Source organism: Cibotium barometz, chromosome 54 (assembly GCF_041138505.1).
Source record: "Cibotium barometz isolate CiBa-2024 chromosome 54, ASM4113850v1, whole genome shotgun sequence".
In the NCBI taxonomy this organism is placed as follows: Eukaryota; Viridiplantae; Streptophyta; class Polypodiopsida; order Cyatheales; family Cibotiaceae; genus Cibotium; species Cibotium barometz.
This window is the reverse complement of record NC_141099.1, coordinates 33,216,573-33,242,352: the sequence shown is the minus strand read 5'-3', so window position 1 is coordinate 33,242,352 and position 25,780 is coordinate 33,216,573. Positions and strand designations below refer to the sequence as shown.

The window sequence follows — 25,780 nt, the reverse complement described above, 5'->3', positions numbered from 1 at the left end:
TTGACCCACAAACACACAACTCATTTCTTAACTCATAAATTCTTTTACATCTTAATCAAATTTATTAATGGTTTAATATTAATCACCTGCAAATACACAACTTATTTAACTTTCTCATAGACGTGCTTTTACGTTGTTCTACCATTTACTTTAAGATCACTCAAATCTTCTACCAACACAATTATTATAACTAAGCGTTGCTAAATACTCCTAGATTTGAATAGTATGTGTGAGAAAATAGATAAAAGGTAATTACATTAGAGAGGACAATAGCTTAACAAGAATGCCCAAGCAATGGAGCTTGAAAAGAGTTACCTTTGAGCTTTACAAATTTTGCATGCAAAACTTGATATTTGGTTATAAACACACTAATACATGTGTGTATACATATTAATAAATCTACAGATATCATGTGGGCAGAGAGTTGGAACACTTTCTCTGTAAAAATTCCAAGATCCAAGGAGCGCGCCCTTCCGCGGATGATTCAATTATTCTAGTAAACAAAGAGCCTTGCATTTGTGAATTTGAGAACTTGATATTTGATTGTAAACGCACTAATACATGTTAATAAACATAGCCTTTATATTCCAACATTCACTAACATTGCAAAAACCATTACCCTCTAACTTGGACACACCTACATGATATGCATATAGGCACACACCATGTGAGAAATTAGAATTATAGACAGCATAAATGGTACAAAGCATGCATTTACATGCAATGTGTGCAATTCTACATGGGCATAAATGTTGCACTTGTGTGTGCAAGAATGCATGCGCAAACAAGTTTGAGTGCATGGGGTGCATGAACAAGCATGTGGATTTGCATACCCATGAATCTTTATTTGTTAAATTTCCTGTGCATGGTATACCCCTCGGAATGCTGCATATGTTCTTACTTATTGGGGTCTTTTTCTGTAGGATTTTTTTGGGAACTGATGTTTGTTAAGATTACACTGGTACAAGAAATTATGACAAGGTGATATTGCAGGTCTTTAGAGGTGAATCCTAGAACTTCTTCACAAAAGCCCCACTGCAGCCAATGTACTTATGGATGGCTTTATAAGGAATGCAACATTGACAAAACAAGTAAGCTTAGGATGGTTCGGGACTATGCAGACATTAACCCCCGCCTGTTCAAAGGGGAGATCTCACCCACTTGCTGTCTCTGATGAGAAGGGGATCTCCCCCTTCCAACCCCTGCCTGCCTGCTGTCTGAGGGATAGACCCTGATGTACATCACTCTTTTCAGATCGCATAAACAGTAATAAACTGACCAAAGATCGATCAAGCATGATTAACATCAAATGAAACAGCCCTTTTGCACCACACCCACCCAACAATGAAGTGCACACAAACAAATCAGATTGATGAACATCTTGAGCTACCAACCAGTGGTTAGCATCCAACTGCCATTTACTAATCTTGATGTTTACAAGATGGATCAACCTACTTTTGAGGTTTTGCCACTTCATTCCAAGATCAAGAAGGTCATTAACAACACTCACTCAATATTTGAGCAAGCACGCGGACCAGGAGGCTCCCTCAAGCAAGTGCTGATAGCTGACACGGCTGCTTCTATGGATGCATCTTCACCCTAGAAAGAGAAGTCGAAGCAAATTACATTAGGCCTGCCAAGAAGCTAAAAGAAAGGAAAAAAACTATATTACATCAAAATGGCTGTAAGAGTGTTACATCTAGTCAAATACTGATGTTGCCTATTAAATTCAATTAGTGAAAGCAAGGCATTAAAAATGCTGCTGAACCTAGAACTATATAACATTACAAATGATATAGTTGTAGGGCTGGGCCATAGATACACTAGACAGAAAGAACAGAATCTCTCTCTATGTTTTCATGTATGTTTTTCTTTTTTGGACCATAGATTTAGCTCAAGACAGACATGGTCTTTCAATTATGTATTTGTCTAATAGGTCATTTTGGCCTTCTGTAGATGTTAATATTACTCTCTCGATGCACGGTATCTTTGGGTGAGGCTACAGCTTGCTTGGGACAGAGTCGTCCACATTGCTGTGTGTTATTTTGCACCGAGCTACTCCCCTTACGCTGCACAGCATGGCCAGTCACTGTCCTTACCGTTATATGAGGATATTATAGAGTTCTCACAGCTGGGGGAACTCCTCCTCACTGACTTCACAAGGACATGTTTTTGTGAGAAGAAGTTTCTAAGCATTGTAAAGCCTTGATTTGATAAAAGGCATTCCATTTTTTTATCACAAGCAAGCACAATGCCCTCATCTAGTGAATCGTCTAATGTTAGGCACTTGAACATCAAGAAGATCACTAAAAAGAAAAAACCCATAAAAAGCATCAAACCACACTAAATATATGTTTGATTTTTTGTGCCACGACATGCACATGTATGGAGAAGGCAGCTTCTAGAATATCTACTGTTGATTGAATCTTTGCATTCATTTCTAAGTTGCCACTGAAATCATTATTAGTTGGTATGACCTTCCTCCTTTGCTATTATCATGACTACACTTCACATCGAGAGGCTCAATGGGATAGGCTTTCACACTTGGCAGGTGAGAGTCAAGTTCATTTTAATGAAAAAAGGGTTGTGGAACATAACCAACAGGAAAGAAAAAAGGCCATCCACTAGAGAGGGAGAACTAGCATGGGCTCCTAAGGATGAGAAATATTTTGCCATTATTGCATTAGGTCTCAGTGATAACTATATCCATCACATTGCAAATGCCCAAAAGTTCAGCAGCTTGGAACATTCTTGATAAATTCTTTGGAGCAAAAGGCAAACACTCCAAAATTAGCCTTAAAATACAATTCTTTAAATTAGAAATGAAGACCTCTAACAATTTTCCAGCTCATCTAAATCATATGAAAAGTCTAGTATCTCAACTAGCAGCTATTGGAGCACCAATAGATGATGAAGATGCCATTGTTGTCTTTTTTAAAAAGTATGCTTGATGAAGAATATGGACAGTTCGTCTCTACTCTCATAATCTTCGAGATCCCTCCTTGGAGGATACTGAAGCTGCATTCTTGACAAATACAAAAAGAAACAAGAGAAGACTGGAATCTATGAAGGAGCATACTACACCGGCAACAAATCTTTCACAAACAAAAATTTCACTAAGGCTAAACCGACTCAAAGACAAAGGGAAAGAAGTCTTGTAAATAATACAATTCAAGAAGAAGAGCACAAGGAGGAAGCCTCAGGAGAGGCTAACTATGTCGAAACAGATTGAGCCTTCTCAGTAGCCAGAGGACAAAGTCTGCACCATGTTAAAACCTCACCATCAGATAACTGAGCATCATTAGAGCATTGTTATCATTACTAGTAAGACCTATGGGCACAGTATTGTAAACAGAACTAGTACATCTAATGAGTCCTATAAATGCCATCATAGTCATGGGAGATGTAGCATTGTCATAGATTTTGGTTGAGGGGGGATTTGTGGGAAAACACATCCAAAATCAATGCCTATGCACTAAGGGTTATGAAGGGCTTACAACCATTTACTCATGAACAAGTCTACAAATCACTAGATGACACCTACAACAAGTGGATCCTTCAAGCATTTAATACACACTGCCTTGTTGACCTTGGGATCACATGGGCCTAGATTCATGGAGAAGAATATTGAGGTACTCTTCAATCATCAATGATGTCATCATCCTTGTAACCTCAAGCCTATTTAAATGGCTCATTCTAATGAAGATGTGTGATGTAATCCAATTCTTCTCTACATTATGATTTGATTAGTAGATCAATAACCCTACTCACTAATCATGTGTTAATGATGTCTATTGGGCACTTTGATCCTCCTTAAGCTTTTCTAACTCTTCTCTCCAAACTCCAACAAGTACATGGATATGTGAACATCTTTTGGGACACCGATGTTTGTAAACTGGATAACCTGGTCCTTCCCATGTGTGAGAACTAAAGAGGCTCCCAAAGCTTATAAAAGATAATTCCTCCTTGGTAGTATGACATAAATGGGGGACCGGCCCATTCTGGTCCCAGTGTGGTTTCCATTATACTATGGATTAAGTGGATAAAGTGAGTGCCTCTAATTTAATTTAAGTGTTTAATTGCATTAATAGTCGTACACAGATCAGTTGCAGTGTTGGATCTGACCCCCAGGAGAACCCAGGAGGTTCACATCTTCGTCTTCTTTCACATCAGCAGCTGAGGGAGTGTACTTCACGTACCTTCACAATGAGGACCTTCACCAGGAAATGCTAGGTCACGTGCCTCATTTGAGCTGCTGACCCCCAGGAGAGCCCAGGAGGTCACATCTCTTTCACAGCAGCTGACAGAGGGTACTTCACGTACCTTCACAATGAGGACCTTAGCCAGGAGATGCTAGGTCACATGCCTCATTTGCGTGGGACTTACTGCAGGGTCAGATCCACGTCCATTTGGAAGGCTTGCCCCCACGAATGGACAGCCACTACTCCCCCTCCACACCGCTTTTGAAAGCCTCACGAATTAAGGAGAGGCCCTCTAGAGCCATGAGGAGAGCTTCATGGAAAAGACAGCCCCTTCTGCAACAGACAAGAGAGGACGGTGTGCGAGGAGCTTAAGAGTGTTCTAATAGGGAGACCTCGATGTTCTCGTGCATCATCTGACCACAGGCAGGACTAGACAGAGTGGCAAGATCCTTCCCAGCCGCAATCACACCTTTTGGACCCGTACGTAACTAGGGCAGTGTATGCATTCAGAGTAGTTGTTTGATGCAAGGACAACCTCTGGGTTCCTTGCTACTAGAGCTTAGTGTGTTAAAACAGAGAAATGTGTGGCAGAAGATCCACAAAAACCACCACAGAGGACAAAAACCACCACACATAGTAATCCTCTAACCCATATATTATATACAATAAGTGAATGTGCTACTCATTTTTGTGAGTGATTTTCGTAAGTACAAAGAGTGATCAATTCCTGCTGATTTCAGCCCAAGTTGCAACCTTTTCTAATGCAATCGCTGGCTGCCATATAATCTACTTACTCCTCCAAATGCTTGTGCTCAGATGCGCTAAAGAGCTCCTGGAATGTAGATACTTGATGAATGAAATGGGAGGTTGGGGGCTCTATTTATAGGGGCCTGGTGGAACTGGTCAGCCAGGTGAAGGGGGTCTGCCTGCTACTGCCCGCAGGGTTTTTTACTAAGTGGGACTGGGACTGCTCTTCGGTGGGTAGCACCCTCATGAGCCAGGCCATCAGCTGCTCATACTCTCTAGAGATCTCCCGATTCCTGAGCAGGCTTGGTGCAATGTCATAATCTTCCCTTCAACATTGCTCGTGTACAAGTTTTATAATGCACTAGTTGCAGCAGCAGCCACGGCAGAAGCTACCATCTTAAAGCCCGTCAACTGTAGGACTACATGACAAATCAAGTCAACCATGCTACCAAGAACTGCCTAGCGGGCCATCGGTAGACTGACGTGTGCATCTATGGACAAGCAGGAGTGGGTTATCCATCATAGTAACAATACAATAATCCACTCATCATATGACACACACTTATATAGCTTTTGCCAATCAAAGCTATACTTATGGGATTATTACTATACTCACAAGCCTTGACACTTATAATCGCTGTACCTTTCCTAATCCCTGAGTCCCCTAATCCCTAGATTAGGTCGTGTAACCCTAGGTTTAGCACCAGGTACATAGCAAGAACATCTCTATAGCTTTGTAAAAGTGTTGAAGATTCTCTATCAAGCGGAAAGATAGGCAGCAGTGGCATCGTCAAACTCCGCATTTAAGAGCTCCAAAGTGCGGATAGAGAGGCTGAGGTCTTGAAGACCCATGTCCTGCACACCCAGAAGTGGCTCATCGCCTCCGCCACAGAGAAGAAGAGAGAGGGAGCCAAGGGGCAGCGCTGGCGTATCAACTGGGAGAAGGGAAAGTGCTCCTCGCAGCCATCTTGAATGAGGACCTAGAGGGCCGAGATACCCCAAACCCAAGATGCGGAGAAATGCATACACAACATGGTTCCCTCCAAGAAACCCTAGTCACCTCGGTCCTAAGCCTTGTCAAAGTCAAGAAGGAGAACTGCCATATCCTCCTGCCCTCAAAAAGAAACCTGTCCACAGCATGGTGCTCTCCAAGAAACCCTAGTCAACTCAGTCTGCCATATCCTCCTGCCGTATCTGTGACAAGGTGATCGCCTCCCAAAAGGTGAATATGTTATCCAGGATGCTCCTTTTCCCACGCGTATCAATCTGTGCCATGAATAAGGCCAGGAAGGTGAGGCTGAAGGCGAAGACTGATCACCTCATTGAGGATTTTGTAAGCCATGCCAAGGAGATCATGGGACACCACTGTCGAACCTCAAGTTTGCCCAAAGGAGATTTTTGTCAAGTGATCTTGGAGACTTGCAGTTCACGCAGACCTAGGATACATGGAGCCTTCTGTATAACCCAGAGGAGATCATGAAGAGAAGACAACAACCACACAGTCCAGAGGAGATTATGAAGAGTCCAGAGAGGAGACAACAACAACACAGTCGGCCAGTGCAGAAGAGGACTGTCGATATGTTCAGCGGATGGATCCTCTAGATTCTCAAAAGATGAGATCCTTTGCCAGCTTTGTAGCCCTCTTCCTTTAAGAGGGAACGATCTTGCAGCCTTGGCAGAGAAGCATATGACCACAACACACTAGTAGATTTTCGGCACTTGTTAGTTTGGATGTCATTAACTATAGTATTTCTTTGTAGCAATAGCATTTAGGGGATGCTTAAGGCATCTTCTCTTACGATTGTATAAGCGCACAACTTTTTTCATCTCATAGGCCATTTTGGCCTTCTGCTGGCCTTTGACATTTAAATGTCAAAAAAAAAGTTCCTTCTTTCGCTCTCTTCCATTGCATATGATATCATGTTTCATGCCAATATGCATGATGACACCATATCGTGATACATTCTTTTATCCTGTCATTTTTTGTTGGATGATGAAATAATATGTAAGAATAACATTAAAAAACCAACTGCTCACGTCATTGCACCTTATAGCAAGACCTCAGTTCCATACCTTTTCTTGCCAATAAAACATATTTCCATATTTTCCAGCTAGACGAGTCCAAAAGCTGCGAGGAACATTCAAATCAACTACTGCCCCTACATTGAAATTCAATATATTGCCTGCACAAAAAAGCCCACCAGTTGAGCATACAAGGAACACCAAAATCTGCACATTTCCTACACGACCAAAAAGGCCCCAAAATCACTGACAAAAGCAGGTAGTACCTGGACTCATTTGAGAAGGGGAACAGCAGGGTGCCCGCCATCTCCCGTTGAAATGGGCAATGCAGGAGCCAAGCCCATCCCACCACCGGGAATCGCAGGCACCCTGCTGTTCCTGGCCCTCGTGTACATATAACCGACAAATATCATCAGAAACTGAGATTTCAACCTTTTTTGGCCACGCCTGGAATTTAAAAGTTCATATTGCAATATTGTAGATTGCAAGATTCTCGTCTATGACCAAGATTGCATCACGGTTTTTAAAAAAAAGATGTGCAATCTTAACCTCGTGAATGTCTAGACTCCCCACAAAAAGCTTGAGATCATCAACTCTACCATCCATGGCCTGAATTAGGTACAATGGCATTCATATTGACATCAACAGAGCACCCAAGAGTAGGTGCTAGTTCTTTGTTCGATCACCATCATGCGGAGAGATAAAATTCATGGATTTGGAAGCTCAAGGTGGATCAAACACAACTAGAAGCATGGTTTTGACATAATCTAAGTACTAAGGAAGATTAACAAAATCGCACAGTGAGGGTATGAATCAAAAGCACACACTATTGCATTAGCTTGGGCCTCTTTGAATGAGTACATGATTAAGCTCATGGCTTATTCCTAATCTTGCTTAATTAGCTCCCAAATCATATCTAGTCTCTACCTTCCTCCAAGTTGGCTTCATTGAATGCATTTGTTGACTTTAGCTAGCCTTCTAGCCCACTTGATCCCCACGAATTCCTTCTGGCCACTTTTGGACCTTTTTTGTTCACATTTGAACCTTCTCCGTGCTTAGTTGGCATATTAAAACCACCTCCTATCTTTTCCTATGGTTTGCATGCTCCCCCTTGATATACCATTGTTGCACACACATCACTTGACTCTCAACTCTCCCCATGGGATTGTCACCTTCCATGCATACACCGGACCTACATTCCTAGTCATTTCCTGAAGTGGTCCATCTCAGCTGAGAGATTTACCCCTTCCTCTTGCAGTTTTCGCCACCTACTGTTGTCATGGATTTGAGCTTGATTTGATGTCTTGTGAAGTGCTCCTTGATGCTTAGACCAAGCTAGGGTATATGCTACCCAAAGTCATCATTTGGGGTAGAAATGCTCAGAACTCTTGATTTGAGCTGATTTGTGAGATTGGGAAGAAGAGGGTAAAATAAGATTAGTGCTAAAGAGAAAATTAGTGTCACAAGTAGAAAGGGGACCCGGAACAATAGAATAGACCAACACTTAAAATACCAGACAGAGCATGGAAACACAGCAAAAGAACCATATACAATATAAAAACACCACACTGAGCCGGAATGGTCGGCCCCCCCATAGGAGCTTCTTTATTCAGATAGAAGCTTTTACAATAAACCAAGGTGCGGGTGCATACAGCACCGGATTTTCCACAAAGCATCAGCATATCTCTTGCCCAGATATCCATCCAGTGCCAAGATAAATCACAGCACCAAAAGCCATCCAAAAACTGTCTCAAAACAGTCCCATGAATCAGCTCACAAATAGTCCATAAATCAGCCTGGAACGAAGCCAAAAACAGCCCCAAACTCCACGCCAAATCAGCCCCAAAACAGAGCCTCAAATCAGCCCCAGAAGGCCTCTCAAATCAGCCCCAAAAACAGTACATAAATCAGCCCCAAAAGAGCTCTCAAAACTGTCCCAAAAACAGTCCCAGAAAGGAGTCAATCAGCCCTGTCACGCTTTGGGAGAAAGCAACCAGCCATGTGGGCCTGTGGCTGCTCTAGAAGAAGTTGACCAGCTCTGTGGGAGGTTTGGAAGAAGTCGACCAGCCCAATAGAGGGTATGCAGCAAGTCAGCCGGCCTTGTAGGAGGCATGGAGGAAGTCGACCAGCCATGAGGGAGCTATGAAGGAAGTCAACTTGCCAAAAACAGTCCTCTACCTTGCTTTAATAGAGTCGAGTGGCTATATTGGTAGCACTTTTCCCTTTTTTCCCAAAATAGGTGAACTTGGCCAAAAATATCAACTTTATGCTTTTCTCGGCTTGTACTCCAAGTTTTAATCCAAAAATATCAACTTTTGTGCTTTTCCCACGCTTGTTGGCCAAGTTACAAGTAGGGCCTCCTTTTGTCCACCTGTAGATGGCCAAGCTAATAATATGTCCAGCCTATCTTTAATAATGTGTGAACACACTGACTTAAAAGTCACTTTATTGATAAAAATCCCATGGTGCCCTGTTGTGTGGCCATCTTTCAGGCCAAATCCATGCCAATGAAGCTTTCTTCTGTGGAAAAATCCCCATTCACACCTTGGCTCTGCTCAGTGTGTGAAACACTCGTCAAGACTGGTGAAAGGACCAAATGGTGACATCCCCTCCGTCTTTTAAAGCAGTTGTCCGCAACTGTATAAGCCTGATACCATTGAGATATCCTTCAAGTATAGCAGGAACACTGCTAGTCCATGATATTTCATAATTCCGGGATTAAAGTCATAAATCCAGATCCACGATCCGAAGTTAGATACGAGCACAAGAGCCAACCGTATCAAGAAAACAAACTGTATCCATATCCTGAGTCAACAACTCTGATAATAACCAAACACAGGCACAAGAGCCAACTGTGTCCCAAATATTCATAAATCCATAAGCCAAGTAATAACTAGACACAGGCACAAAAGCCAACTGTGCCACAAATATCCATAAGTCCATAAATCCATAAGTAGCTTTAAGTAACTGCAAAAGAAAAGTAAGTAGAATACATAGCCACAAAACATCTTGCCATGCCATTGGACTACATAAGTCCCTATGATCCATATGCATGCCCAAGCCATATGGTTCACCAGTGCAACAACCCTTCCATGAAACCATACATGCTCGCCAGTGTTTCCCCTTCCACGATTCACTCAGTGTGTGATACAGTGGCAAGATTGGTCAAGGAACCAAATGGTGACATCCCCTCCGTCTTATAAAGCAGTTGTCCACCGCAACTGTATAAGCCTGATACCACTGAGATATCCTTTTCAAGTATAGCAGATGCACTGCCAATCCATGATATTTCATAATTCTGAGGTTAAAGTCATAAATCCAGATCCACGATCCGAAGTTAGATACGAGCACAAGAGCCAACCATATCAAAAAACAAATTGTATCCATATCCTAAGTCAACAACTCTGATAATAACCAGACACGGGCACAAGAGCCAACTATATCCCAAATGTTCATGAATCCATAAGCCAAGTAATAACTAGACACATGCACAAAAGCCAACTGTGTCACAAATATCCGTAAGTCCATAAATCCAGAAGTAGCTTTGAGTACCTACAAAAGAAAAGTAAGCAGAATACCTAGCCACAAAACATCTTGCCATGCAATTGGACTACATAAGGACACCACCCCTATGATCCATACGCATGCCCAAGCCATATGGTTCACCAGGGCAACAATCCTTCCATGAAACCATACATGCTCGCCAGGGTTTCCCCTTCCACGAGGCTTCACTCACCAGGGCAACTACCCTTCCATGAGTTCATGCAACACTCACCAGGGTTACTACCCTTCCATGAGTTCACAGAATTCACTCACCAGGGTTACCACCCTTCCATGAATGAATCCATCCACAGTTGGCGCGCAGACATAGTCCCCTACCAACAAGATGTCAGATTACATGACCCCTGGCCGTAGACATACGTCCCTTGCAACAAGGCGTCATGTCCACTCTACCACATGCCCTCCGTGTCCGTACTCAGAGCATACACTTTGGTGATGAGGTGGGCTCAAGTTCACTCTACCACATGCACTCCCTGTTGATACTCCGACCACACCTTGGAGGAGAGATGGGCTCAAGTTCACTCGACCATGTGCACTCCGTGGTGGTATTCTAATGACAGACCTGGAGGAAGAGGTGGGCTCAAGTGTAGAACATAAGATGAGAATGTGTCACGGGCATTAATATCCTGGTTCTCCATAAACATGTCTACAACAGATAGTTTTACAGGCATTTCTGCCGCCAATAGTTTTACAAGCATTTCGGCCAATAAAAGAAATCCATAGAAAAATCCTCAATCCATGAGATATCCACGAGTTCCATACGTCCACTGCATCCCAGATAAAGGGAGCCAAAAAACATACTCCATCCAAGCAAAAGGAGCCAAAAATTCAGTCCATAGTCCTTGGACATATCCGTAAGAAAAACCATATAAACCAGGCTTTTCAACCATAATGTTTACCTGAAACAATTCAAGGCAAACAAACAACACAAAATTCTCCTTGTACAGGCATACAAGGGTTAAGTGTCCAAAAACACTTACAATAAATTACAAAAAGCAGCAACTTTGCAAAACTCAAAGTATACTTAGCTTTTCTTACCAAGTTCGTCATGAAGCCAAAAGAAATATCTCCTCTGCATACGCATAAGATATCTTGAGATATAGCTACATATAGCTTGCTTGTAAACTTGATTTATAATCCACAATAATCCATATAGAAAGAGTGCTGAACACGGGCACAGAAAACCAAATCCATTCTTTGAGGATAAAATATGTGAATCCATAAATCCTTAGACCACGCTGTCTACTACTCATGCTCATGACTGCTTCCATAAGCTCAATAGCATTGAGAGCTTGAGGGTTTGCTGTTTTCTGGTGCTGATTGGAGAATTTATGAGCTGTTCAGAAGTAGGTAGAAGGCGGCCATCATTGCTAGACAGCCACCTTGCATACAGTTGCAGCCTCTTCTTCATTTTTTTCCCACCTACCCCCTCCCTGCACAAGATCTTGTGAACCCCTGAGATGGCTGATTCGCTCGGGATGGCTGAGAAGCATGTGAAGATCCCCACCCTCCTGACATTCCTGATGGACCAACTATGGCATCTGGAAGGTAATGATGGAATCTATCTTAAGTTCCAAGGCCAGAGTTGGAGGAGGAGGAACTTTCACTTTCTACTAGGAAAGAGCGGGAGTCTCAGGCACAGTTGTGGGATCGTGTCAATGCCCATGTGTGTTCTTTCATCTTCCTTAATAGCACACCCCAAGTGATCAACCACATTAAACACATGACGCTGGCCCGAGGGATTTGGCAACACTTGGCTTCTTTGTATAACAGGGTATCACCCATGAAGAGGATTTCCTTGGAAGTGCAGATGCAAGTGATGAATCCTGCAAAGTCTTCAACGATGCGAGATCACATCAAACTCCAGGCTCTTCAGCAAGAGGTTCTTCAAGCTAGGAAGGAGATATCTTCAGAGGATATGGCCATCACTTTGTTATCTCATCTTACCCATCTGTATTCAGCTTTCTATTCTTCTTTGATCACCAGTGGGAGGCTCAGCACCATTACATGGGAGGAGCTTGTGCTGGTGATTCTGGACCAAGAAGAGCGGTTTACGAACCCTCCACAGGGCGGAGATTCTGAGGCTTTGACTGGCCAGCGGTTGAAAAGCCGCAATAACACCAACAAGGGCCAAGGGAAGTCTTCTGAGCAGGAGCCCGACTCGGATCATGATGCCTTGAAGGCCAAGCGGACATGTAACCATTGCGGGCAGAAGGGTCACTATACTAGAGGAAATGTCCTCAGTGGAGCACCGAGAAACGTACTGATTTCTCAGTTGCAACCGTGCGGACTCTAGCTTTTGTGCACTTGGAGATTATGGACATCGGAGCTTCAGCTTCTTCAAGTAGGTAGGTGGTTGGTCTCATTCGGGAGTGCATTCTAGACAGTGGTGCTTCCACGCACATAACTCCTTCCCAAAAGTTATTACAAGATCTTCGAAGGCAAACAGGTCACATCCTTATTGGTGACAAGTCCACTATCCCGATTCACAATGAGGGAAGGTTGGAGATAATTCCCGATGGCAGAAGGGGGAAGCATTCCTTCCAAGTTCTTTATGTACCATCTCTTGGTTTTCATCTTTTGTCAGTGCATTAGATTTGCAAGACTGGCATACAATTGGAGTTTGATGCATAGTAGCAACAGAACGGAAACGGGAACGGAACGAAAGCCCCATTAGGGGAACGGGAACGGGCCACAAGGGGAACGGGAACGAGGGGGAACGGTAAGGGGGAACGAGAGGGAGAAAGAGAGGGAAAAGTAAGTAGCCTTGCTGCCTTGCCTTGGAAAGTAGGAGTCAAAGTCTAAAGAGACTCGAGAGAGGAGCCCACTCCTGACTCAGAGCTGTCAAGTACGCATGCCGCACGGGCCTAGGAAGTACGTGGGCAGGCGACAATAGGGTACATCTCTCAAGGATATCCACAGGCGGCTCGCAACAACAGGTACACTTTTTCTCTTTTTTTTTTTTTTTTGTTTTCTTGGCCAAACATAAAAAACGTTCCCCAAAGGGGGAACGGCAGCCAAACGTTCCATGAAACCGTTCCCCCACGTTCCCCTGGCCGTTCCCATGCCAAATTGTTCCCCCATGCACGTTCCACCCGGTTTAGGCATCTCAGCCTTGGGGGAATGCGTTCCACCGTTCCCAAGGGGTGCAAACGGCGTTCCCCTGCTACTATGGTTTGATGAGCACTTTGTTACTCTCCGAGACAAAGCAACAGGCAAGGTTGTTTGAGATCTAAATAGATCTATGATGCTGTCCTAGATGAAGATCCTTCTCGGGATGAGAGGGATGGGCTGAATGCTAATGATGAGGACTGTTCCTTGCTCCAATGCTGAGATCCACCCTTCAATGCCGGCTTCCCTCTATGTAGGAGGTAGGAATGATGAACTATGTGCTGAATATGCTGCCTATGGTGCTGAATATGCTGATTTGATGACTACATGCTGGATGAACTGTTGTCCCACTGACTTTCCCTTGTCTCCTGGGAAGGAAACGCTGAAGAGAAGCTTGGACCTGATGCTGTCTATAGGCTGAAAAACGCTGATGAACTGATGACGAACTGATGCTCTCCTTGTTGCCTAAGAAGGAAACGCTAAGGAGAGGATGATCAATGCAATGCTGATCTGAGATAATGGACTGAATTGATGCGCTTCTATTTATATGTGTGAATGATGCTGGTCGGCCAACCTTGCTGCTGTCGGCCAGCTCCTGGATGCTCACGACCTGCCATAAATGCCTAACTGCTGTCGGCTGCCCATAATGTGTTGTCGGCTGGTGCTAACAGCCCCGACCTGATGCAAATAAATGCCTTACATGCTCATGAAGACTAAGGTACTGATGTTGGTGCTGAAACACCCCCATATACATGCTTATGCTGATATATGCTTGAATAATACTTAAATGTCCTGATTAATGCTTAATGATGCCATGCCACTTGTACACCTGATGGGTGTGCACGTGACAGGCAAAGTACTGGGTTGCTTGTGGTGCTACTTGCGAGGTAGTGTGGCTACGGAGGTTACTTGGCGAGATTGGGTTTCCACAGAAGGAACCCACGGTCATCCAATATCACTTTGTTAAGATTGTGGCTAGTGACATCTTGCTAGAGTTTTGTTCAACGGAGGACAATGCAACGGACCTCTTCACGAAGTCTCTACCTCAACAGATGCTCCGTCAACACTCCAACTCACTGGGGTTGGTTCCATATCCAAGAGCTAAGAGGGGGTGTTAGCCGTAATCTCCTGTCTGTACCATATTGCTCAGTAGGAAGTGGGTGTGCCTGCCCGGATAGGAGTTTTCTCCATTTTTTCTCATTCTCTCTTTTTTCCTGTTTTTCTAGTCGTGGGGGACTAATTTCTTCTGGCTGACCTGATCTAACACTGGCCGACTTGATTCATGTGATGGCTGACTAGTATTTTCCAGTCGTGGAGATGTGGTGCTGTTGTCGGCCTATTTTGCTATGGCCGAACCAGCAGCCCAGGATGGTATAAATACCACCCTTGCCCCCCACACCATTGTTGTACCGGATCTTGTGTATATAGTAGAGTTTATACAGCTTCTCTCTCTCTCTCCTACAGTTCTACATTTCTCTCTCACAGCAGTTTGTCTCATTTCTGCTGTGCATTCCGACATAGACCAACACTTAAAATACCAGACAGAGCATGGAAACATAACAGAAGAACCATATACAATATAAAAACACCGCACTAAACCGGAATGGCCGGCCCCCCAAGTATATTTGTGTGTGAACAACCTCTTAGAGGGGTTTCAATAATATCTAGATATTTGTGTGCTATGACATAAGCAATTATGTAACAAGACCAACCTTTGTAACCTATAACGGTACTTGTACTTCATTGAATTAATCAAGCGACTATCCCATCATTGAGTCATGTAACTCCACTCTCTCCAAGAGCTTTGTTCTCTCTCTTCTCTCTCTACAATCTATCCTTTTGCACACTCACTCCTATGACATGAAGATCTAGCCACCATAGCTGCAGCTCTTACCATTAATTCAACATCATGGCCATTGCTTAAGCATCACGGGCATCCCACCATCTTTGATCTTCAGTGGTTCCAGGTGGCACTGCTAAAATGCCTAACACTACTTGTGCCACAATTTGAGTACCCCTTAGTGCTGCCGGGGAGGTGCCACGAGTTGGTGCTATAGACGAGGCTCTTGCCCCATGACAATCTCCCATAGTCCCCTGGCTATCAATAGACTCTTCATCATGAAACTCCATAGTGAGTAGTTTGGACCATCAAGCCGATCTTCAAGTGTCATGAACCCACCAAACCCAAAAACATTAATGGCAAGTGCTCTTTGCGACATGTGTACTCATTCTCATCCATTCACTCATATCGACGACACATTATTTCACATACACATTCTCATTCTCCAAGAAGTGCCCACTTGATGGCTGTCACCAACACCCCAAGATGCTCTACGTGTTGGAACCCCACACACAGGTTGAATGGCTGGGCAGCAGTGATCTCAAAGCCGAGGCAGAGCGGGGGAGCTGTCAGATGCTGGGCAGACCCGGCAGCGACGGTTGGTGTTGCAGTACTGCAACCCACAAGAGGGGCTGATCCGCCCGAAAAACTCGTGGAAACAGGCAGCGCTTGTCATGTGCATCACAGATGCCATGGACATTTCTAGGGCTAGATCCAGAAGAGGCAAGCAGATAAAGACTAGGAACCAGATAGAGTCAGACTGTGGAGCACAAGATGCAGTAGTGGACAGGTTGGACTTGGAGAAGCACCAGGGAGCAGTCGGCTGAGGACAGAAGCTGTCGGCTGAACCAGGAAGTAAGGCGCATGAAGGCAAGACAAGATGCCCAAGTCGGCTAATTAAATAAGCATTTAATGCATTTTATACTGGCCGACCAGCAGTCGGCCAGTTTCCAGCAGTTCCTACCTTGTCCAAGGAGCATATAAAAGGCATCAAGGGCTCATAGCATTACTCATTCCACCCACTAGGGGTGTGAGTCAATAGGAGGTCCCATAGGGGACAGAATTTAGGGTTAGGAACCTTTTTATGAAGGCAGCCCATGGCTGCAAAGACATGTACCTTTTTGTACCATAGTATATACTGAAATTCCAGCACTTCTCACTCTCTCTCTCTACTCTCTCTCTACCTGCGTTTTTGCATCAGAAGGTCTTCAAGAGTGTTTAGGGCTGAAAGAAGACTACCCAAAGCTTCCGCGCGTTACAGCGCTGCTCCCAATGGGCAGAGCCTCTGTACTCACTCATGCTGCCCAGACTGGCGGGCGGAAGGTGGCAGAAGGGGTGGCGGACAGCTCTGTATCAGTGGCCACAATGGTGACTGGCTTTGTGCTGGCAGTGGCGGCTAGACTGTCCGCTCTGGCAGATGCAGAAGCTTTGATACCGTTGTTCGTCCCATTGCAAAGAGGACAAGAGCGTGATTGATTGGAGAAAGACAATGATGTTGACCAGAAGAATAATCAGCACATTAAACAAAGGATTAATTAGAGATTTGGGATAAGTACACAAGAGTGGTGGAAAAGCATATATGTATTATGATATTTGGTCCTTTTTATAGGAGAGGCCTGTAACATGCAATAGGTTGACCGTCGTAACATGCAACAAAGTCTTCTTCAAACCTGTGAGTTTATGCGATCCACTTTACTTGAGTGAGAAGATGAGAGTCAACACCAGATTGGGTCCCAATTACCTATGAAGGGCCCCCCATGCAAGCAAGAGTATTTGCTTGTATTACTTTGGAGACCTTTGTATGCAAACACCCTTCCCTCTTTTTTTCCTCTAGCATCTTATTTTTGTAGCTGCCTACTACGGGCTGATGTTACTTTTTCTACTAATTGAAGGACCTTTTCTTTTTGGCTGGAGGGTGGGGGGAAGTTGAGGCTGCATTACTAATGTTTTGAGCAAAAAACCAAGCTATTCATGGGTTCACGTGCTACACCGATTCAATCATCTATTTTCTTGTGCAAAGCTAATCTTATAACATTCAAGAAACGTGTTACGGAGAGTAGTAGTTCTTCGTTTCAACACTATGCTCTTCCTTGGATCTCTTTAAGCATTGTCATTGAGCATTGCAACCACCTTTTTACAGCGTTTACTAGCAGGGTTTAGAAAAACGAATAAAACAGGTTTCAACGCAAACACCCTTCCCTCTTTTTTTCCTCTAGCATCTTACCTCCTCGGAGGGTTTGAAGCTCCCTGCAGGTTGATGTTACTTTTTCTACTAATTGAAGGACCTTTTCTTTTTGGGGGAGAAGTTGAGGCTGCATTACTAATGTTTTGAGAAAAAAACCAAGCTATTCATGGGTTTCTCAACCTAGTTTTTGATCCCTCTTGGACAGTCAAGCAGGCCCACCACTTAGCACTAGATACCACTGGAGTGTGGTGAAATAAACCGCAGTTTACCTGTTCAATCCTTGCACCTTTAGCATGACCAAAAATTGACAGTGATTGTCAATCTGTGAGAACAAACAAAGCTCCACAGCTAAGTCGCCTCGATCGACCTCCTGCTATCTTAAAAATAAGATCAAACAATTGGTCCTAAAGCCACTGAGGCACCATCGGAAAGGAATCATCACCACTTCGTAGTAAAAGGAGAACATGCCCCGAGGACAGCCAACAAACAAGCACCAGCATGGGCACACATGGGGTGCATGTGAGCACACAGAAAAGGAGGTAGATAACACGATTGTATTTGAAATACAGAAGGGCATTTACCACCAAGAGACGGATCTGCAACAAAAACTATTGTGCTGTCATCCACTTTCCAAAAGTCCTTGATCGCTAGTCCTGTCGCAAACAACAGTCAGGGATATTATTTTTGACACACTCCTTATCCAAAGGGAAAATACACAAACTTCAAAAAAATTGCATATTGCCCCTTTTTTTAGGCAGAACCTGGGGTGTTTGGATAATTTTGTGCCAACACCCTGAGCTTAAATCCTGTTTCCTTCTCGAGGTTTGCTACCTCTTGCACAATACGACCCTCCTGAATGGACCCAAATCTCAAGTTAGAGAATAAAATACCACAACCTACACTCTTAAAATCATTTCAAAGCATTACTTCTCAAGATACTCTTTAAAAAAAAGAGAAGACATTGAAACACCCTACAGAGCTGAATTGCACATGAGAAGGGTAACTTGGTCCATGAGCATAGTAACAAGAAATGGATGTGTCCTAGCCCAAAACATGGAAACGCCAGCTTTCTAGAGTCATCCTTTTTGTTTGTTTCCCATTTACTAATCTCCTCTCAAGTTATCCCCCTGCAGTTTTCCCCACTACCTCCTCAAATTTGGATCTACCCCAAGTTTCTCCTCTATTTCTCTCAACCTTTTCCCAAAATTTTATTTTTTTTCCCAGTTTTTACTTTTCGTATATCATGTTAAATACCTCGCATTTCCTAGTTTCGAGCCATTTCTTTTGCACAAACATCAGCTGTTTCCGTTCCTGTTCCATGTAACTATTCCCATGAGACCACGAATAATACATAATGACTGGAAATACTAAGGTGGGAGATGCGCAAGGCAATGCCCAAATCGTACTTCAAATAATAAAATTGAAAAAGAAAACATGGGATTTGCTTAGCAATGAGAGGGTCTATTCAACCTTGTTGGAAATTGTTGGATCGTTGTCCAATACTTTTGTACTGAAGCTATACATTAACATCACTTCTACAAGACATAAGGGCCTCTGTGAAACCCCTGACAAGTGATCAGAGTTTGACACATGCAACAGCACAGAGGAACCTTTGGGATCTTGTTGAGTGCTTAGAAGAGATTGATATAACCCTATCAGTCTTTGATGGATGATGCGATAGACAACATTGGGTGACATAAAGCCTATACAGCTTTATCCTCCGCTTATACACTAAAGAGGCCCAATGCCAGGTCGGGTTGCACTGCATGAGATTAAATTTGAAAATCTGAGAGCAGTGGTCCCAAGGTTCGAGGTAGCACATCTCCATTGAGCGAAGAGACTCTCTTTAAAAGAATGGGCACCATCTGTATTACATCCCAAGCCTGGGGCTGCTTAATAGGTCTAACCCGAGGTTAGATTAACCTACAAAGAGCTAAGGTTGAGATATCTACAGGGAAGTTTAGTTGTTAATACAGGAATCATGGGGGGGAATCGATCATTCCATCCTAGACTGGTGGTCTTGAAGAAACTAAGCTGTGCAATGACACCGGAGGGGAGATATGGCATTCATTTCTGAGTTATACAAGAGGGTACAAGTCCCCAAAAAGACCCAATAAGAATTATTGTATGATTAAAAACATGTAAAATCATGGAACATACAGATGGAGCAGCCTCACAAGGTCAAATGGAGCAACTGGAAAAGGCCCCAATTTCAAAATCTGAATTTTACCACACAAAATCGGCAAAACTTGATTGCACCAACCTCAAAACCAGGATTCACAAGTCCCGAGGAGGTCAGGGTTCGCAGATTTGGTGCAGGAATCAGTACAATCACGCTGCGGCGATGTGCCCGTGCTTATCCAGGCACGTTTTTTTAAAGGTACCCAAAAACATTAAATGCATGAAAAAAAAGTGTTTCATACATTTGAAACGTTTAGAAAACATTGCATACTGCATATATGGTCCTAATGATGTGTAGCACACCAGAGCTTACATCATGTGTTGGAGTTATGTCTCTAGACACCTCTAGACCTCCACATCAAAAGGTGAGCCGACTCGGCTCTATGGTCGGGTGGTAAGCTAGATGCCAAGTTCCTTGTATTCCTCGGTTAGCAAGCTAACCACAAGTGATTTTGCACGACCTGGTCCTTAAGTTGGTATCAAAGCTAGACCTGCTGGTAGGAAGCTTTTGAGGAGTGATTTGATGGTTTGTGAAGTGCTTTTTAGTTGCTTTCTTTTTTGCCCATGTCTAGTGAGCTTCACCAAAGGCTTTCACACAATCTAAATTTGTGCCTTCTTGTGTAAGGGCAAGTTCAAGTGGAAGTGACGAGGTGTCAAAGGCTGGTCAACTGGTTTTTGCTAAAAAGTGGCCATGTTTTCCCTTTGCTGGGTTTTTGGGGTGTGACCTTCCCCCACCCCGACTTGGTGGCCAATTGACGCTTTCCAGTGGATCCCCAAAGACATCACAACTCAGTATCTTGGATGCCAGCTGGGCATCGACATCACCCTGGAGCAGAAAATTCCCCCCCTCCTAAGCATTCAGAGGAAGCTTCTTTACTCGAGTTTGGCAAAGCTATCCCTTGCAGCAGGGAAGATGGTAGTAGCTAACCAAATTCTCATTGCCACCATGATATACAACACTTTGTGTTTGGGCTTTCTCAAGATCGTGCATTGGGCAGGTAACATGCCTCATCCGCAACTTTCTCTCGGCCAGCACTAACAGTGGAACAACCTGGGCCAAGATGGCTTGGAGAGCCATTGTTCAACTACTCCACAAAGGGGGCTGGGCATGATTGATCCCGCAATTCAAAGTTGATTCATTGCTGAGGACATCAATGATTCTTAAGTGGGGAGAGTAAGTTACATCTCAAGCCCAAGCCTAGTTAACAAATCCAACGTGAGGCTAGGTTAACCTAGGAGCTGGGTTGAGGCATCTAAAGGAGACGCTTAGTGGTCAATAACAGCGTTATGCTAATTATACCACCTGGTTTATATTGTGGCTACATAAGTCAATTATTGGCTCAGTTATGTGGGAAATAGATCATTTCATTTTGGAATCGTAGCCCATCACAGACCACTCCTTGTTGCGACAACACTTGGGGAGTGTGTCCTGACTACTACTTGTGACTCGAGGGGGGGTGTCCTAGTGGTATGAGACACCAAGGCTCACCCCACACGTTGGATTTGTGTCACCAAATGCCTCTAGACCTCCAGTTTAGGGGTGAGCCTGATGGGCTCTATGATTGGGCGGTAAGCTAGATGCCAGGTCCTTAGTATTCCTTGGTAAGAAAGCTAAACACGTGTGATTTTGCAGGGCTTGGTTTTTACGATGTGATGTAAGAAAACATGGAAGAATGAGGAGTAAGGCTGGTTACGAAACATTCCTCGCACATGAAACAGTGACCAGGTGCAAATTTGGATGGCCAATCATCACAAGCAGCCAAGATGGGATAAGAGTATTTATGACAGGATAGGAAGTTCTTGGTAACCTCTTAAACCCAGAATAATGGGAGCTGAAATAAAAAGAGTAAGTTTTACCTGACCTTCTGAGAGAAACCCTGCAGCATCAATGACAGGAGTAAAATATTTTGGTAGTAACTCTGGTCTATTTACTCCTTCTCGCCTCGCTTCTGCTGTGCCAAATCCTGCTCTAAGAGCCACAAGTAAAGATGTGAGCACAAGCATCCACACACAAAGAACAAACCTCTAGCACAAATAAAAATATAAGATTTCTCTGCAAGGTCCCTTTGAAACCTAGAAAGAGTTTATAAGACAGCCCAAATTACAGTCATGATGGCCACTTTGGAAGAAGAAAAATGGAGGCAAACAAGATCATTACATGTACGGTTTACTGGCCTCCCCAAGGGGGCATCTCCAAAGAGGATGGTGTCATGTGCATGATCAATGCGATGTACCTTCTCAGGGCTAGTCCAGAGGAAGGCAACCAGAAAAAGACAGTTAGAACCAGAATTTAGGAGCACAGAATGCTATTGGCAGTATGGACTTGGAGGAAAAGGAAGGCTTGGAGAAGATGGTGCTGTCGGCTGCTTACAGAAGGTGGGCGGCTGGACCAAACTGAGGTGGCTGGCCTATCAGAGGCGGCTGGATCAAATCTAGGGCAGCGCTGCGTTTTATGAATGGAAAAGCCAGGACTGCTGGCCGACTGCTGGTCGGCCAGTTCCCCAAGCAAAATAAAGGCCTATAAATAGGCCAAGAAGCTCCTCTTTCAATTCATTCAATCCTCTAGGGATTGGGTCTCTAGGAGTCCCATAGGGGGACAGTTTTGGGTGTTGTTCACCTTTTAGATGAAGGCAGCCTAGGGCTGTGTAAGAGTACCTTTTTGTACTATATGAATATACCTGAATTTCCAGCATTTCTCTCTCTCTCTCTCTATTCTCTCTCTATATCTGCGTTTTGAATCAGCATGTTACCAGCAGTGTTTAGAGCTGAAAGAAGACTCCCAGAGCTTCCGTGTATTACATTGGTATCAGAGCATCAAGCTCAACAAAGCTAAACACTGATTTAGTCCCATATGATGGTGTACAGGTCCAAGGTACAGGAAAGTACACGGATACGAAGCCCAAGGCAAGGAACACAGAATCGAGAAGAGCTTCCAGGAGGTTTGTTGGTGGTGTTCCACAAAGCCAAAGGGGATGGCAGTCCTGTGAGCCAGATAGGTTCTCGGGCAACGGTCCCAAGGGAGGTTTATCCTCCAAGGGTGATGTGAGAGTGCCAGACTCATTTCTCAGGAATGAAGACCAAGACGGTGTTCATAGTTAGGGCAGGAATGGATTGTGGACTAGATGGAACAGATGCATAGATCTTAGTCTGAGACGGAGTAGTTTGGAGAACAAGCCGGGCTTTCAGAGAAAAGGGTTGTCAGGGATGGATGGATGACAGAGGGACTTCGGGAAAAGGTTTGAGATGATGACAGTCATCCAAGAGCAGGTCTTTGAATCCCATAATCAAGTTTAGCAGAGGGGGATGTCATGTGCATGATCAATGCCATGCACCTTCTCAGGGCTAGTCCAGAGGAAGGCAACCAGAAAGAGACAGTTAGAACCAGAATTCAAGAGCACAGAATGCTATTGGCAGTATGGACTTGGAGGAAAAGGAAGGCTTGGAGAAGATGGTGCTATCGGCTGCTTACAGAAGGTGGGCGGCTGGACCAAACTGAGGCGGCTGGCCTATCAGAGGCGGCTAGATCAAATCTAGGACAGCGCTGCGTTTCATGAATGGAAAAGCCAAGACTGCTGGCCGACTGCTGGTCGGCCAGTTCCCCAAGCAAAATAAAGGCCTATAAATAGGCCAAGAAGCTCCTCTTCAATTCATTCAATCCTCTAGGGATTGGGTCTCTAGGAGTCCCATAGGGGGACAGTTTTGGGTGTTGTTCACCTTTTAGATGAAGGCAATCTAGGGCTGTGTAAGAGTACCTTTTTGTACTATATGAATATACCTGAATTTCTAGCATCTCTCTCTCTCTACTCTCTCTCTATATCTGCGTTTTGCATCAGCATGTTACCAGTAGTGTTTAGGGCTGAAAGAAGACTCCCAGAGCTTCCGTGTGTTACATTGGTATCAAAGCATTAGGCTCAGCAAAGCTAAACACTGATTCAGTCCCATATGATGGTATACAGGACCAAGGTACAAGAAAGTACACGGATACGAAGCCCAAGGCAAGGAACACAGAATCGGGAAAAGCTCCCAAGAGGTTTGTTGGTGGTGTTTCACAAAGCCAGAGGAGATGGCAGTCCTGTGAGCCAGATAGGTTCTCGGGCAACAGTCCCAAGGGAGGTTTATCCTCCAAGGGTGATGTGAGAGTGCCAGACTCATTTCTCACGAATGAAGACCAAGACGGTGTTCAGGGTAACGGCAAGAATGGATTGTGGACTTGATGGAACCAAATGCATAGATCTTAGTCTGTGACAGAGTTGTTTGGAGACCGGGCCGGGCTTTCAGAGAAAAGGGTTGCCAGGGATGGATGGATGACAGAAGGACTTCGGGAAAAAGTATGGGATGATGACAGTCATCCAAGAACGGGTTGGAAGCCCGTCATCAAGTTTAGCAGAGAGGGATGTCATGTGCATGATCAATGCCATGGACAATCTTCAGACGTTGATCCAAAAGAGGCAGCCAGATAAAGACTATAAACCAGATAGGATCAGAGATTGGAGCACAGGTGCTTTGGGCAGTGTGGAGCAAGACTTGGGGAAAACAAGAAGAGGATGCTGTCGGCTGCCTGGAAAGGGGGTACTGTTGGCTGGACACAGGCTCTGTCGGCTGTACCAGAGAGCATGGCGGCTGAAACGTATCAGGATATGGCAAAGGGACTACCAGCGCATCAAAACATGATTTATTTGTCCAATCAACTGGCCGACCAGCAGTCGGCCAATTCTCCATAAAGTCAAAAGAACTATATAGCACAAGAGGCTCCTTGAAAGATTCATTCAATCCTCTAGGGATTGGGTCAGTAGGAGTCCCATAGAGGGGGACAGAATTTTGGGTGTTACCACCTTTTCTTCAAGACAGCCTAGGGCTGCAGACAAATACCTTTTTATACTATAGTAATATACTGAATTTTCCAGCATATCTCTCTCTCTCTACTCTCTCTCTAGATCTGCGTTTTGCATCAGCATGTTGCCAGGAGTGTTTAGGGCTAAAAGAAGACTCCCAGAGCTTCCGCGTGTTACATTGTTCATCAATGCCTGGAGAGTGGGGAAAGACACAACTAGGGAACAACTCCTTCTCCTGAAGTTCAAGGATCAAGAGTCACTAGAGGCCTTTTTGAAGAAAAGGCTGACTCTATGAACCACCACGATCTACATTGCGAGAACGTCACCCCCTTACAAGTGGAGCAAAGGAGACTTGGGATGGTCAAAGTAATGGAAGCAAGGAAGACTGGTAAATGGGCTGTCTTCAGGGATGGCTCAGACATTATTACAGAGCGTCACCCCAAATAGGAGCGTGGGGTCTATGACACCATCACAATCTTGTTTCATGAAGTATGATGAAATAATTATCTGTTTAAAGAATAAATCGTAAAAAATAAATTATCATAAATCTGTTGTCAAAGTTAAGTTTACGAAAATCTCGTTTTGTCAGAATCATGAGGCGCGCGGCCCGTTGGAACTAAAGCAGGATAATATGCATACATACGTAGATGTATGTATGTATGTAATTTATTTTTTCCCCTTGTTTCTTTTAAGTTTAACCTAGAGAATGACAAGATTAGTTACCGCTAAAGGCGATTGAGAAGCTGAGAGCTGCCACCAAAGACGCTTTAGCAAGAGTATGGCCCAAGCTATGCTCATCACTGTGTTGTTGTTCGAGGGGTGGTGCTGCTGTGCTACGAACGCAGACGCAGTGGGCACCCTTGCTCACGAGAGATCTCGAGAAATGGGTGTTGTGGCGTGGGAGGAGAGCCCTGCACGGCTCACCCACACGCAAAGCCGGAATCGCCATAGCCATCGTCCTTCCCTAAAATGCACAAAAGCATATAATGACTCAGTTTACTCATCGTTTTGACACATGGCATTATGGAGTTGGTTTGGTTTATCATGTGGTTACACCCTCCTTGTCCACCCTACTTGGCATTGTTGAGAACCAAGAGGA

General features: G+C 44.2%; 1 protein-coding gene across 2 annotated transcripts; it reads right to left on the bottom strand.

The window, feature by feature from the left end:
* Positions 1-392: 392 nt before the first annotated feature.
* On the bottom strand, positions 393-25,780 carry LOC147608063 (thylakoid lumenal 15.0 kDa protein 2, chloroplastic-like). 2 transcript variants are annotated; one of them, XM_086789800.1, is made up of 7 exons: positions 25,405-25,780; positions 21,707-21,813; positions 18,430-18,520; positions 18,250-18,321; positions 7,023-7,132; positions 1,511-1,599; positions 393-493 (listed from the first exon to the last, which is right to left on the bottom strand). In XM_086789800.1, the coding sequence occupies exons 1-7, from the start codon at positions 25,634-25,636 to the stop codon at positions 409-411; spliced, it is 786 nt and encodes a 261-aa protein (XP_086645926.1). In that variant the 5' UTR covers positions 25,637-25,780; the 3' UTR covers positions 393-408. The 2 variants fall into 2 exon arrangements, with proteins under 2 accessions (XP_086645926.1, XP_086645925.1); XM_086789799.1 differs by lacking the exon at positions 393-493 and adding an exon at positions 1,037-1,231.

Bases quoted from the DNA above. Each gene is read 5' to 3' on its own strand.
- LOC147608063 (XM_086789799.1), bottom strand. From the start codon at position 25,636: ATGGCTATGGCGATTCCGGCTTTGCGTGTGGGTGAGCCGTGCAGGGCT. The intron at 7,133-18,249 runs GTAAATGCCCTT...TTTTTTGTGCAG, and splicing joins TGCAGATCCGTCTCTTGGTG to GCAATATATTGAATTTCAAT. The intron at 1,232-1,510 runs GTGAGTGTTGTT...GATGTACATCAG, and splicing joins CGTGCTTGCTCAAATATTGA to GGTCTATCCCTCAGACAGCA.